Source organism: Pelmatolapia mariae, linkage group LG7 (genome assembly GCF_036321145.2).
Source record: "Pelmatolapia mariae isolate MD_Pm_ZW linkage group LG7, Pm_UMD_F_2, whole genome shotgun sequence".
In the NCBI taxonomy this organism is placed as follows: Eukaryota; Metazoa; Chordata; class Actinopteri; order Cichliformes; family Cichlidae; genus Pelmatolapia; species Pelmatolapia mariae.
Genome location: NC_086233.1, coordinates 47,282,915 through 47,301,232, shown reverse-complemented (window position 1 = coordinate 47,301,232; position 18,318 = coordinate 47,282,915). Strand labels below are relative to the sequence as shown.

General features: G+C 38.9%; 1 protein-coding gene across 1 annotated transcript; it reads left to right on the top strand.

Moving 5' to 3' along the window:
* Positions 1–1,104: 1,104 nt before the first annotated feature.
* LOC134632330 (hepatic and glial cell adhesion molecule-like) lies at positions 1,105–2,210 on the top strand. The gene has a single exon (XM_063481008.1). It carries the CDS (start codon positions 1,136–1,138, stop codon positions 2,117–2,119), a length of 984 nt encoding a protein of 327 aa, XP_063337078.1. The 5' UTR covers positions 1,105–1,135; the 3' UTR covers positions 2,120–2,210.
* The last annotated feature ends 16,108 nt before the right edge of the window (positions 2,211–18,318 follow it).

The following is an 18,318-nucleotide window of genomic DNA, read 5'->3' as shown; positions in this document are numbered from 1 at the left end:
AAAATACTGTTGTGTGACTTTCTGCAGAAGAGGTCTACTCTCAAAGGAAAGCTTCTCGAAAAGATTTATAGTTTCAAGGGGCACCATTTATAATTACAAAATACACAAGCTGAGCGGTTTAACTGAAGCCACTGAAACAAAGGCATTTGTAACAAATATTAACATGAGGCAGTGGTCTCATTACTCATTTGCTTTATCAGAAAAGGCGGCCATGACTAAACCAATTTAGACTCCACAAATAAAAGTCATTTGTATTCTTCGACAGGCAAAAACCAATAACCAGAATATATAAAGCAAAGGCCAGCAGGGAAATATCTTACTGGTGATTTTTCATGTTATTTTCAGTAATCTAATGTAGCATGTATATTACATTTTTGAAATATTATACTATTGCTGGATGTGTTCTTTTTACAGAGCACAGATCAAGTCATTTATTATGATGGTGTTGCTCTTTGAATGTCTTCTGATCTCTTCCAGTATGGGTGACGTTTCTGCATCTACAAATTAAAAAAAGCTTTCAAATAAGCACAGATGATAAGTTTAACATATTGAGCATTGATTTTTGGCATCTTCATTGTGATTACTGGTACTACTACTTGGTACTTGTTTGTATCTATTTTTTGTATTTTCGTCTTAAAGAGAGATCCTCAGTTGCTTTACCTTGGGGTTTTGGTGTGGAGCTGTTCCTCATTGGAGAGCTATGGTTAGAGGGAGTTATGTGATGCCAATAGTGAATCCCCTGTGGCTTTTATAAATAACATTTAAAAGGCATTACTTTTTGTAATGGTTTATTAAGTGATATTTTGACCAAAATTCTTTCTCCACCATGTCACACTGCATATTCATGTCACATGAAGGAAAACGGGTAAATGCCAGTTACCACATGACTCTGACAGCGCTTTTAGTCAACTTTACAGAACTGAAAGTAGACTTTTATGAAGTGGTTTCCACACTACTGAAGATTCACTTCCCAAATTTGTTATTAAAGTCAGATAAATTCTGAGTTGCGAATGTATCACTGGCAGAACAGGTCCTGGAGCGAGGCTTGGAAATCATCTTGACTTCTAAAACTTGATCCTTTTGGATAATTGTTAGCTGGGGCAAACTTCTGGATCTCACGGCATATTTCACAGCCATGTTTGGTGCTGCAATTCTTTTGGGATTCATCAACCTTTTAATGGCAAAAGAAGATACATGTGATCTCTATGCCACTCCTGGGCAGAGTCTGACTCTGCCGTTTGCATATGAACGACTGACAAACTCTCATATCCTGGAATGGGTTCACAACAATAAAACCATTTTCTACAGGAAAGGAAAAGTGTCAATCGGAAAACCAGAGGACATTACTTCAAATGGATCACTTGTGCTTAAGAAAATTCAGTTTTCAAGTCAAGGGATTTACCAAGTACATGTACTGCATCCCAGTAGTACATCTGCTAAAACATGGACTGGGCGCCTCTGCGTGCTGGACAAAGTATCAAAACCTCAGCTCAGTTATACTTGTGACTTCAGCTCTATGGCTGTTAATCTTAATTGCCATGTTACTAAACCTGAGGGTTTGGTGTTTTCATGGATGCTTGATAAGGAGATGTTAAAAAGTGAAACAAAACAAACACTGAGCATATCTCTTATCCATCTGAAAGGTGAGAGAAGTTTCACTTGTGATGTGGCAAACAAAATCAGCAAGGCGAGTAGCGACAAGGTTCGGCCAACTTGTCCACCTTTACTTTCTTTTAAACGTCAAACTGTTATGGCAGTGCTAGCAGGAGGAGGTGGTCTGATTCTTTTTCTGCTCTTCGTTATCGTTGGATTGTGCTGTTTACTCAGACGCAACAAAAGCCAAACGGGTCCCAGGGATAAAGACGAACTGAGGATGCTTTCTCTACAGAAGCAGGAGACTCACTCTGTAAGTCCAGAGCACGAGAATAACCACCCAACAGAGGTTGTCACTCCACCGCTGAAACCTCAGCCTTCACCAAGAACATATTACCAGAATGTTCCTCAGCTTGAAGTTCAGACTGAAAACAGCCCTCCACAGGTGCACGAAGTTCCTGACAGACCACAGCCTTCACCTGTACCGAAACCAAGGACCAGGAACCTCCAACAAGCAAACACCTGACATCACAATGAGTTTTTGGAGTTGTGACCAAAAATAATGTTTGTGGAAAATGTCCTTATTATCTTTGCTTACATTCATTGTTACTATTATCTACATGTCGAGTATATTCATTTTTTGGTTTTGCAGGTCTTTTAAGCTAAAACTTAGAATAACAAAATATTTATTTCCTTTTCAATTTGATGTTATGTGATTAAATCAATGTTCATTCATGACTGACAGTCTTAGCTGTTATATCAGGAATGATCTAATTCCAGAGGTAATTCAGTCTGACGATGTAAGCAACTAGTCATAATTGATATCATAGAAATGATGCATAATCCTTGTAATATTCTGTAATTCTCCTGCTGTTAGGCACTCCCACGAAAAGGCACTTCAAGCTTACTAAATCATTTTAGAAAACATTTTTTTTAGATTTATCAAACAGAAGTAAACTGTTGGGACTTACACAGTATTTATGTATGTATTTTTCTTTAGCAAAGCAGGAATAGCAACTGTTCTATTAATAGATCTAGTAGGGCTGGGCGATATGGCCTAAAATTCATATCGCGATATAATTTGAAGCATGTACGATAACGATATATATCACGATATATTCTTTTCTGCTGTATAACGTATTTTCCAAACTATAAGGCACACTTAAAATCCTTTAATTTTCTCAAAAATCGAGAGTGTGCCTTATGTATGAATTCTGGTTGTGCTCACTGACCTTGAACCGATTTTGGCGTGTAGAAATCTGTTAAAAAATGTTTTAGTACAACTTTGGTAAGCCTGCTGATGGACTGCTTGATGGATTGTCAGAGCATTACGGCTGCCGTAGTGAGGAGTAATCTGGGTCCAAAACTCCGTCCCCTTCAGGTCCCAAAGTCAAACGAACACAGAGTTAAAAACAGTCTAAATTCTTTCATCTTTAATTAAATCATCAGCGTTGCTGCTTTATCGGGTGTAACAATTAAGTTTAACATCCATGCATCCATGAAAACAGAATTTATTAAATTTAACGGAGTTAGAAGTTAACAGGAAGTTAGCTCGCTAGTTTACACCTAAACATTTCATACCATGTTCTGACAGAGATTTTTGAAACTAATTAAAACGTACAGCTCTGCTACCACTTCCAACATAAGTGAAGACAGAAACACTAAACAGCAGTGGCGTTTGCAGGGTTACCGAAGTTGGACTACCTGGTATATAATGTTGTGCTACGTGATTGCTAGCGACACAGCTATGTTAGCATAACATTAGCACAGTGAAGCTGGAGGATGAACGGCAACTTTTTTTCCACTCGATAAAAGTTAACGTGAGGGATTCTGGTGGTTAGGGACACATGCAATCGCATAGCAGGATGCTATACACGGGCCAAACTTCAGTCAGGAGAACATAATTTACTGATGATAATGCTTGTAGCCACTGTGATACTTTCTACCAAAACAGGCGCAGCTTGATGACATCATCAACATGCGATATCGCGATATAGTCAAAATCTCTATCGTTGGCCAAATCTATATCGTTTCTATCGTATATCGTTTATATCGCCCACCCCTAAGATCTAGGACAAAAGTGGTTTATATCAGCATTAGGATACACAGACAGTGATTACTAGCATAAATTCATCCACTGGTTTTATCTTTGAAATGAGGAGAACATTGCCAGGCTTTTCTTTTTTTTTTTCATGAATATTATAAGCTGTGGCATGAGATTTATTATTATTAGGCTTTAGAAATTATTTCAAGAAGAGGAATGACCTCTTCTGTCAAAGAAATGACCAGTCACCATTTGACCTACTTCTGAAATCTTTAAAAAAAATAAATAAAGAGGATACCCCACTTACACAATACTCTTACATGAAAGCAGATGGATTTTCTGTTACATGTAATCACAATGTGTGCTTACAAACAGTATATGTTGTTTGAAATAAATAAAGCTGTCAAAATGATCTTTGCATGGAAAACTACACTAAACAGCTTATCTGTGTCAAACACAGCCCTTTGTCCCAGCTTCTTACATGTCAGCATTCTTGCACTTATTAAAATTTGCTTGCTTGCAAGAAGTTATTAAAGGGAGAAAGAAATCAATAGAGAAATGGATTAGCTAAGGCAAATATCTATTATCTCCAACGGGTAAATGGTAATCCGCACATGAAAGTGTTTGCTGTCTCGCCTAATGCTGTGTGACAGCCACATAATGGAATCCCTCTGAGCGTCACTGCCTAAAACTTACAAACCAATGTCATCTTTTGTCAGGTCCCGCTCCACTCCTGCTCTCTATACATGGCAAAAAATTTTCAGTCCAGCTGAATTTGCTCGTAAAGCTGGTATCTGCTCCTAGAACAATGCCCCTTTTTTTTCTCCATTTCCCAAGAAACACTGAGTCTTGGCTGGCAACTCGCCACATCCAGTCACCAGCTTAAATCGTGCACAACATACATAGATGGAGATGAAGCAACACACATGAGCGTACATGTGCACTGTGCATTGTCATTTACAGAACATACACCTGCATGGGACTTCCATTATACAGTTTAATGAAACACATCTCATATGACTATTCCAGGTAGGGATGGGTATCGTTTAGGTTTTATCCGATACCGGTGCCAAACCGGTACTTTTGAAACGGTGCCGGTGCTTAAACGGTGCTCAAACCGGTGCTTAAAGAATGGAGAACACAAAATTGGTCCAAAAACCTCTCATGTTCAGCTGTTTCTTTTGTAAAAAGATAACAATGTTAGCCTTTTCTGAAGCTATGGTATCACTCTTGGCTGGAAGCAGTGCTTAATCAATGGAAAAACACAAACTTTGTCCAAAAACCTCATGTTTAGCTGTTTTTTTTTGTAAAAAGATAACAATGTTAGCATTTTCTTCAGCTATAGGGCATATATGGTATTACTCTTGGCTGGAAGCAGTGCTTAATCAATGGAAAAACACAAACTTTGTCCAAAAACCTCATGTTTAGCTGTTTTTTTTTGTAAAAAGATAACAATGTTAGCCTTTTCTTCAGCTATAGGGCATATATGGTATTACTCTTGGCTGGAAGCAGTGTTTAAACAATGGAAAAAACACAAACTTTGTCCAAAAACCTCTCATGTTTAACTGTTTTCCACTTTTTCTTTGGTCATTTTAGCCAGGGTGAAGGGAGTATCTGCCATCAAACAAGAAGACAGCCGCATGTAGCTATGATGATGTTTGCTAGTTCACCTTACATGCATTAATGTAATAACGTGGTTAGCGTACTCAACGTAAATTACACACGAACAACATTAAGCTACTCACGCAGAGAAGAACGGCTGCTGCTGCCATCATCATCCGTCATCATTTCTGCTACACTGGCAGGGCTAGGGGCCAGGACTCTACTCTTCGGGTTCTTGGGAGATGTTGCTAACTCCAGGTCCGATAACAGGCACCACACCCGCAGTAGATGTGCATGGTGTGAGGTCTCGCAGCAAGCTATCAAACACGGCGCATTTCTCGGCTTTAAAAAAAAAACGCTATGCGTCGCCAGGTGTTTCATCGGATTCGAGGTGTTACCTCCTTTGACAGTATCACAGTATCAGCTTAAAGCACTTGTTGCAGGCTGCTGAGTTTGCATCTTTTGCTGCGAAGTACAGCCAGACTTTTGACCGCTTCGCCTTGGGCATTTTTAATCTGTAGCTCTGCTCTAAAAGAACGTACGTACCTGGCCCCGCCTACTATCCTCGGAAACGTAAAATGATTGGCTAGAATTGGCTCAGGAAAAAAAAGCACCGAAATAAAGCACCGAAATGTGCGCTGCTTTTCGGTCTGGTTACTACCGTTTATGTCAGAACCGGTGCCATCATGGCACCGGACACCGGTACCCATCCCTAATTCCAGGTCTACCCTAGAAGTGGAAGGGAAATACTTCTACTGTAAATTATGCTTAATCAGTGGTTCTTGGAGTCTAGAGGATACACCGTTTTGATCTTGGTGTGTGTGTGTCCAGGAAAAGGGTCAATTACCCTTGGAAAGTATCGTGTCAAATCATTTCTCATGTTATCGGGGGCTGCCAAGTCTAAGGAAATCAGAACATCAAAAGTCAGCCAGTGCAATGACGTTTTTCATCAGATTTTTCTGAAAACACAAACATTAGCCTTCTGTTACCATTTTCTCTCACTTTGACCTCCGTCCATTACTGACACGTAAAGTATACAACACATCGAGCGAGCTGAAATCACAGTCTTTCAAATCAAGCTCCAATTTATTGAAAAGGAAACGTGGCCAATTACTCTTAGAAAAAAAAATCTTCAAAGTAAATGCACTTTTGCTTGCACTCACTGCCTTTAAAAATCATTCATCGTGTAAAGTAAGTAGAAACTGTAGTTCGTGGTCTTGCTGTATAGATAAGAGAAAAGCGGTGTTAAATTCTTTATTCGAATGTCTCATTAAGAATCAGATTTACAGTATCTGTCAGCGCACCAGTCCTATTGATATTATTCTTCTCCATCTGTGCACCTCACACTTTCGCTCCCCCACACAGCACATGGAGTCTGCTGGCTGTCTCTGCACAGTCTGTGGGTGAGTGCAACACAATCTTACAAATTTGCTGAGAGATCTGGCAGAACTGATTTTTTTTTTCTATGAAAGTAGAATACTTTCCAGACTTCAGCAAGCTCAAATACACTGCATGTCAAAGACCTACTCAGCGTGCACTGTGTTTCTAAACAGCTCTCACGTTTCTCGCTAAAAGATTATGTCTTTAAAGGGAAATTAACCTTTTCATCCGAATATGATGTTGGCTGCATTAAGCAATAATCCTTCACTGGGTCGAACCAGGTGGTGTGTGGCTCCTTGCAACATTCTTGTAAAAACTAGTTTAAAAAAAAAAAAACGTGTCTTAATCATTTCGGTTACCTTAAAACTAAAGAATGTTTTAACAAGAAAGAGTTCTGCAAGTTTCAGGAGGCTGTCTAATCTAAGGCAATTCACAAATCACTGTAGCATGACCAAATTCCAAAAACAACTTGTCATTGGAGGCAAAATAGTTCACAGACACGCATGAAGGTCTAGGTTTTTTCTTTTTCTTTTTTGTGAATTTGGGCTATAGGTTAGATTAAACAAAATAAAACACTGGCACTACCACTGCATAGCATCCCCTTTTCTTTTAACAGCAGTCCATAACACCTGAGTTTGGAGCTCAGTTGTTTAATTTCTTTGGAGAGGAATGTTGTCCCATTCCTGTCTGATATAGGATTCTCACTGATGAGCAGTTTTGGGTCTTCTTTGTTGTAATTTTCACTTCATGAAGCCGTGCTGTTGTAATAGTTGCAGTATGGTGTTTAGCATTGTCTTGCTGAAATAAGCAAGGTCATCACCAAAAAAGATCTGGATCAGAACATTTTGGTCTAAAATTTGCACAAACCTTTCAGCGTTGATTTGGCTTTCCAGATATATAAGCTGCAAATTTCATAGTCACTAATGCACCACCATACTGTACAATCAGAGATGCAGGCTTTTGAGATGAGCGCTGAGAACATGGCAAATGGTCCTTGTCCTTTTTAGTGATTTCTGGAAGATTTCCTGATCCTGAGGATCATTATTCTAAAACTGTCCCACAATTTTTGTAGACTGTTGAATCATGTTTACTTCTGAGAAACTCTGCTTTTCTAAGATGTTCTTTTTATTCCCGGTCATGTTACTGACCTGTTGCCAGTTAATCTAATTAGTTGCAGAATGTTCCTCCAGCTGTTTCCTTTTAGTACCACTTATTTTTTGTTGCCCCATCTGAATTTTTTGAGACATGTTGCTGCATTCCAACTTTTTTGGGTACAGGGTTGTACTTGTAAAATATTAGTCATTGTGCAATATCTATAATCGCACGTTATAACTTCACAGGTTAGTGTTTCTGTCACAAATAGGAGTCCCAGACCTCTTGCCCCTTAACAAGAAACTAAGGTTAATACATAGGTAACTTTTGACTCTTATGCTTTATCAGACTTTCCCAACAGATGTCTACTGAGTCATTACTAGATAAGTCAAAAATATTAATCTGCTGTGGTTAGGAATGCATGTATAAATCACTTGATACCGTAAGAGTCCAGGAAATGAAGAACAGAGGTCACACAGGAGGAAGGAGAGAAGAACAGAATCAATATTACAACCACATCAGCAGTGAGCAGAAAAAAAAATATTCCCTTAATTTTATTCTAATGCCTCAGCAGCTGTTCTGAGCCAGAGAAGCTGGCGTGTGAAAAGAGAAAAAGCTGGGAAAACAACAGCCCTTTGTCAGACACAGACCTAGAAAGGATCTCTACAAGCATTAGTACTCAGGAAGGAATGTGAAAAAAAAAACATGTACATTGCATCCTGTCCGCAGGAAAAAGTTTACAAGTAGTTCAGTAAAGCAAAGAAATTTCAGAATTTAAAAAATGGTTAAGAATTCTATATTTAATATTTCCAAGTACAAATATTGTTTTCTTTTCATCTGCCTCATATCTGAATGCATATCAACATGTGAATCTTCACAGGTGAAAAGCTTAGGACATAATATTTATATTTTGGAGGAGAGTGCGTGCAAAGCCAGCTAAATAAATAAATAAATCACTGAAAGCTACATGTGCAAATGAATTAATACCCTGAGGCTACAGTATATGTGAAAGGAACTAGTCTGTTAAATTACATTTGTTTTGATACCTACCTAAACCCTGGTTGTGCTTTTTTACAATTATTCCTCATGAGTGACAATTTTAAATGCTTTACAGTACAAACCCTGTTTTAGCTTCTCTGATCATGTTTATTTTAGTCTAAGAATCATGCACTGACTGGAAATTGTCTTTCAGCATTAAGTAAGTGTTGTTTTGTACAAATTTCACTAGCTGGGCCCACTTCCTCATTTTAGGACTGACAGCGTTTTAGTAGATAAAGGTGAATGCTTGGACATGAATTGAGCTGTGGTTTGGGGAAGGCCTCGAAGGGGAATGGCGATGGCTCCCGGGCCTGGCAGATCCCCATGTACTAAATAGAAGTGAAGAAGTTAAAGAATTGAGAACAAGGAGGGAGCGAGGGAGGGTGGGGCACATAAACGAGAATGAACAGTTGCAGAACTGGGGGGAACCTATATAGATGGCAACCGGAAGGAGCGTGTTTGGAGGCGTGGTCCCGCTCCTGAAATTCAGATACACAATCTCCAATTAAAATGGGTTTAAATGAACAGTGGTCCAAGAACCAAACAGTAAATACAAATGGCAGTTGAAAAAGTACTTTAAATGCTGACTTCAGTCCTGGTTTAAAAATGACAACTTTTATTTTTTTTACTTACTTTATGAGTTTTCTCTATTTGGCGTCTTTATTGCTTACGTTACTTTCAAATTGACTGCGTTCGGATCATGTGAGAGATGTCATCCGTGGTTAAAAGATCCCTTACAGGATGGTTAATCTCTTCTCTTTGTTGTCCCTCACCAGGTGTATCTGAGAGCTCGTCTTCATCTAGGGCACTACTACAAATTCCAGGTGACGCTCCCATACAGGGGATGAGTCTAAACAAACATTCCAGGATAATCAGTCGTAGACAAAAGAAAGGGGGGTGTAAGCTGGAGTCCGCAAATGCTGTAAAGCAGACCTATCATTTCCACTACAACTAGAACTCTATAATAAAAATATTTCTATCAGCGATAATTACCCTTCCATGGTCTTGCACCTGATGTAAATCAGATGGAGGCAAAATTCCGCTTTCTGCTCTAATAAGCATCTTGTGCACACAGATTCAGTGTTCATGCAAAGATCAAACATTTCTGTAACATTCTTGGAGATACAGTGTTATGTATTTGCCAACATGAAATTACAAGAATAAGGACATCAACACATGTACTTATGATGTACATTTTGCACAGTAAGACGTTCTGCTTTGACATGCAGGGCATGAACATCTAAGATGAGTCTGCCAAATAGCTATACCTACTGAGGAACACCCAGAAGAGATGATTTTGGGTAGTTTGAAGCCCTTGTCTTGGTCTGTGAGCCTAGCTCCTCTCAGAGAAAAGGATTCCTTTAGCCTTGTTGTCAGTGTTCTTTCATGCGGGGATAATAGCATGTCAGTGATGGCCCGTGCAACAATAGTTCAAGATGAGAAAGGTGTAAGGGTGCAAAAGAGAACTAACAACACAAGGTTTTGCTTTGGCTGTGGCATGACTATCTAACAAAGCATCAGCACAACACCCCAATGGCCTCGCTGTGTGGCCTCGGTTTCTTCAAACACTTTCGAAAGGCGGCATTACTGGAAAATTGTCTTGAAAAGTATTTTATCACCACAACAGATAAGCGCTTTTTTTTTAAAAAAAAGGTACGTTTTGCAGCGTGTGTGTGGGTTATTAATTGCTGCTATGGAAACCATCTGGTTGAGAGAAATGTACAGAAAAATAAACACAAGAGTAGGATCAAATATATATCTACAACACATCTGTCATTCAGTCATCTCTACATGTGATTGTCTTTAAGAAAAACAGCAATAATAAGCCATACTTTTGTGTCCTTTTTATCTATCGGGGAGGTCACAGAGGACAAAGAAGCAGATAATATCTAGGTTTATGATCTACTATACTCTGATAAATGCTTTTTATGAGGAAAGAACTGCAAATTAGTATGTAAAATCTTACAATGAAGCATGACTGTCTAATTAGAAGACATCTAATTATGTGTCTAACAAGTCTTTTTGGCCTTCTTCTCAGTCAAGCCTTGTCCTTATGGCAGCTGACAGACAGTCTGATCAAAGTGGCCTCTGATGCTGCACTCTGTGCCAGCAAAATGTGTCACAAGCAGCTGGGTGGGGTATGCCGTTGAGCTACAATAGCCAACCATATGGAGTGTTAAAACTGAATAAATCCTGCTGCTACCAAGACATGTGAAACACTGTTAATTCTTTCTTATACTGCATGACACGTTATAGCTCACTCAACACTGCCCATGTGCATAATGCCAACATGAGGTCCAAGGAACAAGGCTTTGAGGTTCTTTTAAAATGAATACAATAAAGCTTTGGAATTGTAGGTAGGTAACAATCATTAATTTTAGAGTGGTAGCAGTAAGGTTCACCTGAAGCATCAGAGAGAAATGACTGGTGGGTAGTTTGCTTGGTTCAGAAGGGCCATAAATTTCATGTACTCCACCTTTACAAAACATACCAAAACCTAGTCTTTTCATTAGCTGAAAATTTTTAAGGTAAAAAATATGGCAAATATCTCAATAAAAGCAGTTTTAACAAAGCTGAATGAGAGCTGATCCATGTTTGCTGTGTCATTTTACATCCATGCATCAGTACTGAGATATTCAAAGTCCTTTTTGTACCCCCATTTCCTATGAAGACAATTGCTGTTCTCCTCTTTGCATCACTGTAGATATATCATCCATCCATCCATCCATCCATCCATCCATCCACCAAAACTGCAAACAAATTTTTTTTTCTCTCACAGCTACTAAATTTGAAATTTGCTTCTCATCTTCCTTCTCTCGCATTCCCTTTTGCTCTCACTCTTTCCTCTCTGCCTCTCATATTATTTCAACCCTCAAATCACCCCTGCTGCCTCCGCACTCAACCAAATCTGTAACGAGCAGTGTGAACAACTTTGCGTGGTTGTGTGCAAACAATTGCATCTGCGCTGTAATTTTGCTGAACTTCTGCTACCTGTGGTTGCAACTGCCAACACAGCCACGAGTGTTTCAGTGAGTAAATGAAAGTAATGACGAATGTGTTTCTTAATAAACACGTAAGCTTTTCCCAAACAGTACATGAAAAGGGCAAACTGTGTCTCAGTGAGCTATTTACTGTCTTACAAAAGACTCATTTAATGAACAGGTTCAGCATTTAGTTCAGAGTTTTAATGTTCTTGCAGTTTTGAAAAAAAAAAAAAAAAAGCCATCTGTTACACATCTCACACCCAAAACAGGAGTTTAATTACTCATCCCTACTTAAAATTATGGGTTTTGGTGCTGTGGGTTTTGTTTTTTAAGCCAACCGATTTGTTCACAAAAAAAAAAAAAAAGAAAGAAAGAAACTTGGATCTGTTTAAGTGATGCTTTCCCCCCTTTTTCAGACAATAAAATAGCTGCTGATTTGCAGCCTTTTGGATTGTAAGTACAAGCAGCTGAATCCCAATATAAGACATGCAGAGTGACACTGAGTGCACTCCCCAGAAGGATCTTTTCCATGGCTAATATATATTGCCAAGCAATCATTTACAGTCATACAATTCATGCTCGTAATTTGGGATTTTAGAGTCCCAAAACAGGCAATTTGTCTGCATGTTTTGGACTGTGAAAGTAAAGCAGAAATTCCAGAGGAAACCCTAACAGACAAAATACTTATAATACACAGTTCTTCAAAACCCAGTTTAATAGAGACAATTTTGGAGGCCAGCTTTCCCATTAAACACTCCCTTTTCCCGCTTCTTAAAGCAAAGTGTCATGAGCACTGTGTATACTACTGCAGACATACTTTAAAATAATATCAATGGGCTACAACTGAAGGTACTTATTTTCTATTGTAAAAAATAAAGATGTTCACATGGCAAAATGAGGCTGGAGAGCTTAAAACCTTGTCATTGGCTATTATGCTGGTGTACTGAAGTGGTTTTCTGTGTTTGAGCAGCTCTCGAGAGAACATCGAGTAAGACTGGAATAAGTGCCCCTCTTACTAAGCTAATAGATTAGATGTTTGTGTGTGTGTGTCTGAGAAAGAGACTGTGGTCATATTTAAATGTGTGTGAAGCACATGCACATTATCAAACACAAAGACTTCCCCAGACACATACAGTCTGTGGTCTGTAGTCCAGACAGAACGACATGTTTAGAACAAGACAGCATCACTTGGAGTGACTCTCAATTAGAGCAGGTACACAAAAGGGATGGAGATGTTTTGGGGGGAGGGACGTGGCTGAGGTTTTGAGGGCCTTTTAAAGGATGAATAGCGCAGTGATAGTGGTGCTTTTTTGTGGGTTAAACATGGTCACACCCTTTTCCAAAGACAGAATGAATAATAATTACAACAAGAGTGATATCTTTATTTACATTTCTTTTATTCTTTTTTCTCGTCATTTCCTCCTGTCCACAGATTGTATCTTACTTAGTTTATGGGTTAGTTTATGTCTCTCAGGTACAAGAAAGTAGAACATATTACTTAGTTGAGCACAAAAAAAGAAGTTCTGGTTCCAAATTCAGAATGAACTGATTTGAGTTTACTCTGTCAGATGCAAGGTTATGGATCAATCCACCACCAGCGATAGATCAGTTCCAAATGGTCTTACCTACCACTGTTAGAGCAGAGTGATACACTCTTTGCTTTCCCTTTATAGTAGCAATAGAGCTACAGTTCAGTGCATGTTTGGTGAAGGCAACAGTGCCATCATTAGCTCATACTATGCAAAGACACAGTATTGATTTTTCTAAGAATATCCTAATTAAAAAAACTAATCAAAGATGCTGCTGACGATATAACCAAGAAATGTTTTAGGTATGAAACTTACTGTGCACAAGTCTTGAGTCGCCCCTCGTTTTTTTAATATTCTTTCCTTCTAAGGAGCCTCACTTTCCTCTAAAAGGTTTGTAAAACTTATTTTTAAAGTTTGCACAGTAGTTTTCCAGAGTTTTAGAAAAATATTAGTAACAGCCTGTTGTAAAAACACATCGTTTCTCGCATGTCTTTAGTTAAATTTATGATAAATGCCAAAGATAACACAATATGATGTGCAGAATTTTTTTTTTTGTACCAACAGTGTGATTCCCAATAAGCTATTACCTAAAAACTTGGCATATTTTAGCATGGTGTGCAGTGTTTACATAAAAAAAATCTGAGGAAACTGGATAAGTAGATGAGAAAATAAGAAATGGCAGGCCTAAAAATCTATATAAAGCAGATGAACAGTATCTGAAAGTAGTGACCATCAAAAACATGATACAGGACCTGAGAGATGTATGTGGCCTGTCAGTTGCAAAATTATACAACAACTGGAATGAAAATCAACTGAAACAGGTCTTATGGAGAAATGAATCCAAATTTGAAATTTTGGTTCAAATTGTCATCAGTATACACTGAGGAGATCGAGAGAGAGTTACAACAGTGAGTGTTTCAGCAAGACAGTAATCTAAAGACCATTGCCAGTGCAATGAAAAGCATACCTGGGTAGAAAAACACAGGACCTCAACATCATTGAAGCAGTGTGGGATCATCTTGACAGGGAACAAAATAAAAGACAGCCAGCGTCCAAAGAAGAGCTTTGAAGCCTGAAGAACTATTCCTGAAGACTACTAAAGAAATAAGGGAGCTCAGGCTGTGTTGAACAGTGAAGATGGCCTTACTAAATACTGACTTTCAAATGCTGTCTTTGACTTATATACTGTAATTCCATGCATGTTTGCATGTAAATCACCTTTTCCCCATTTTTCTTTCTGTCTTTTTTTTTTTTGTTAACAAAAACAGGTGATTACTCTGTAACAAAAAGTTGCTTTAACTGAGTAAAGTAGCTTACTCTGCTACTGTGAAGAAAGCGCTGGTCCTCTATAGAATACAGAGGAAAACAGCTGGAATTGGAAAAATGCCCCTCATCTATTCTGATCTACCTTGAAAGTAATTCCCCCATGACCTCCAAAATCTTTTTTCATTACCTTTGCAAACATTTCCATTGAAGACACATAAATTTCACCCTTCTCCCCTTCATATAGCATTAAACCCATAAGATGCTGAAGTCACAATAATCTGAAAGAGTTTCAGCTGCTTGACCTGTGTGCTCTCTGTGTCATCACATGACACGGTATATGTGGGTTGTACTGTATATGCAGTTCTCACTGACTTTTGTGAAATGCAAAAACAAAGGAGACATTCTGTTAAGAGGTCTGATATTCCCTGGTGACATGAGCCACAACAGTGTGTAAAAAGTCTCCGGATTAATTGGAGTGTAAAGCTGTTAAAAATAATTGGCTTCCCCCCCTCCCACCTCTTATCGTGAGCCTAGTTTCAATCACAAAAGACTGCCCACAGCTCACAGCTATAGTCGTGTCTGGCCTTTGCCTCAAGTCATTCTAAGTATGCTGACATGGGGCAACATTTTCCAGGCTTCTTAACAGCCCAAGTTTTACAATGGGAAAGTATTTTCTATAATAAAAACACTACCACTGGCCATAATGTGCGAATTTATTAAATGACTTTCAGCAGGTTTTTATAATTCCTTCACTGTGAGAACTTTGAGCTTCAAATGTAAGGTAAAAAACAAACAACAACAATATGAGCTACAAAATAAAAGCTGTCAAAGAAAGCCTTGCTGTATTGTATGCCACCGAGATCCCTAAGCCGAAGTGGAAATCCTTCAGGGAGTGTGTTCTGTTCACTGCTAGCCCTAATGTGTGAGTCACGCTGGGGTCTCACATTCATGGATCAAACAATGCAAGTCCATTTTTCACCACACCACATGTGCACATAGGCTATTGGCACATACTTGCAGGACCCCAGGGCCCCAACACTAACCAACCACCCCCTCCATACCCCCCCTCCCCTCGCTTGGACTATGCCCATTTCTGACAACATACCACCCAGCATACCATTGAATAGGTGGTCAATGCTGGACGAAGGGTGCAATCCCCCACACATTGCATGCAGCTGTTACAAAGTGGACGCTTTAGACATGTAACACAATACCGAAAAATGACCTCATTCAGTTTCAACCTGTTAAAGTCAAAGCTGGCACAATTTCTTTAAAAAGAGCTGACAGAGAGCCTGACAGTAGTGTCTATAATGCCCAGAAGGCAACGTGCCAACAGCTTCTATCCCTCAACAACCGATGGCCCAGTTGGCAGTGTAGAGTAAAATTGCATGGTTTTGTTAGATTTTGACACAGACATGGTGCATCAAAAGATGAAACTGATACTGTTCAAGGCCAACTGTTCCACTACAGGATGTGTGTGAGGAGTGGAAAAGGGGGTTATGTGTGAGGTTTACGGGATTTGAGCTTGCTTAAACAACCTCGTACTCCTCCTGCAAAAGCTTTTACTGGAAACAACTGCTGGGCTTGAAGATTGGATGTTTGTGCTCACGACTCTTTATCCAGTATATGTGCATACTTGCATTTGCCCAGATATTTAAAACAAAATGTACATGAATATACATGAACATTTGAAACCTCGCACAACAAAGACAAAAAAGACTTTGCATAATCAAAAACAAGACTTCACAAATATGTCACTTATATTTTTTCTTTGTATTAGTGTAGGGTCTTTACCTTACAGTACAAAACACCTTGAGACAACTCCTGTTGTGATGTTGTGATGTAAGTAAAACTGAACTGAAATTGAACTTATATGAGACACTGCACTGTGCACTGTATGTCTAGAATACACTGTTCTTGCTTCTTTACTTACAGTTAATCTTTCACATGTTAGCCATAATGAGGTAAGCCAGTGGTTTTCCTAATGCTTTAGCACCATCTACTGGTCAGCAGTAAAGGTGCAGTATAGGCTTTGCACCAACCCAGTCCATCTCAGTTGAAAGTCTTAATACCACAGTTTAAACCTACAATAAATATGAAAAGCCGCAATAATATTTAACCTCAAAGCACTTGATTAAAACATTTCTCTCCCAATTTTCAATCATTTAAATAATATAAATAATAAAATCACTGATGTCGTCAAAGGAGCTTAAAGAAGTCCAGACGCTTTTCTTTGCAAGCTCCTTTGACTACGATGACCTGGATGACTGAGAACCTTCACAGTCACAATCACTGATGTCGTTAGTAATACTTGTGTTTTCCTACAATGATGGGTCTTAACGGATGAAACCTAAACTCCAAGGCATTTTAACCAAACATTTAGCAAAACATTTTGTATACATAAAGAAGCAGCAGCAACAACAACAACAATTTCAAAAAGTTGAATCTGTTCATCTGGACGTAGCGTTTTGTGGGAGAAACGTTTCGTCACTCATCCAAGTGACTTCTTCAGTCTCAGCTGACTGCAGGTTTCCCCAATCTTATAAACAGTACATTTGCATAATGACTGAAACCAGCCCACTGAAGGAACAATGGAACAAGATAATTATGCAAATTCTCATGACCATTGATCAACAACCACTGATCAAAGACCACTGATCAATGGCCATGAGTACCACTCACAGAGAGTTGGGGAATGGCTGCAATCACAGCATTGTAAGATGGCGAAAGTACCCTTAGGCCCCCTCCTCGATTCAGAGATGGTCTTTCCCTTTTCACGTAAAACAAACAATAACAATAATAATAGGAAAGGGGTTTCGCATTGTTTTTACTATTTTTGTCCAGCACTTTCTCGTAGGCTACATTAATAAACTGGCGACAAGCAAAAATGTTCCAGTTATGCAATGTTGTTGGGCCTATTTTATGCTCAAAAGTAACTTAAACCCACTTTGCATAACAAAACCTGAGAGTTAAAAAAGCAATCAAATATCACAGTAATCGATTATTCATAGTCCTCGACATGATACATAACGATTCATGTGTGTAGTTCTATGTTATGGACGGTAGGGGTCACTGTTCTCTCAGTTTGGGAAATGTTTGTTTCTCAGGCCAGAAAATGATCCCTTCTTAGATTTCAGTGCAGATTCTCATAGCTGAAACGTAATTTTAAGTGGCAAAAATGCAGTAGCTCTTCTACTGCTAAATTTAAACTTGGAGCTTTTTTCTTTGCCTCAGTAGTAAACTTGTAAACTAACTTTTTTAATGTTTCACACACTCATCAACCACTTGGTTAAGTTGGTAAGTTACATCTTCCTAGGACTGGGTTGTAACTTCTTTGGCTTTCATGATAGCATCACAAAGTTGGTAACACATCCATAATGCACATTTTGAGTCCCAGAGGTGCTCTATTGGATTGAGATCAGGTGACTGTAGAGACCATTTGAGTACAATTCAGTTCAATTCAATTTTATTTATACAACAGTTGCTTCAAGGCACTTTGCATTGCAAAGTAGACCCTACAATAATACATACAGAGAAAAACCCAACAATCATATGACCCCCTATGAGCAAGCACTTTGGCAACAGTGGGAAGGAAAAACTCCCTTTTAACAGGAAGAAACCTCCAGCAGAACCAGGCTCAGGGAGGGGCGGCCATCTGTCGCGACTGGTTGGGGAGAGAGAAGGAAGACAGGATAACAGACATGCTGTGGAAGAGAGCCAGAGATTAATAACAAGTATGATTCAGTGCAGAAAAGGTCTTTTAACACATATTGAGTGAGAAAGGTGACTG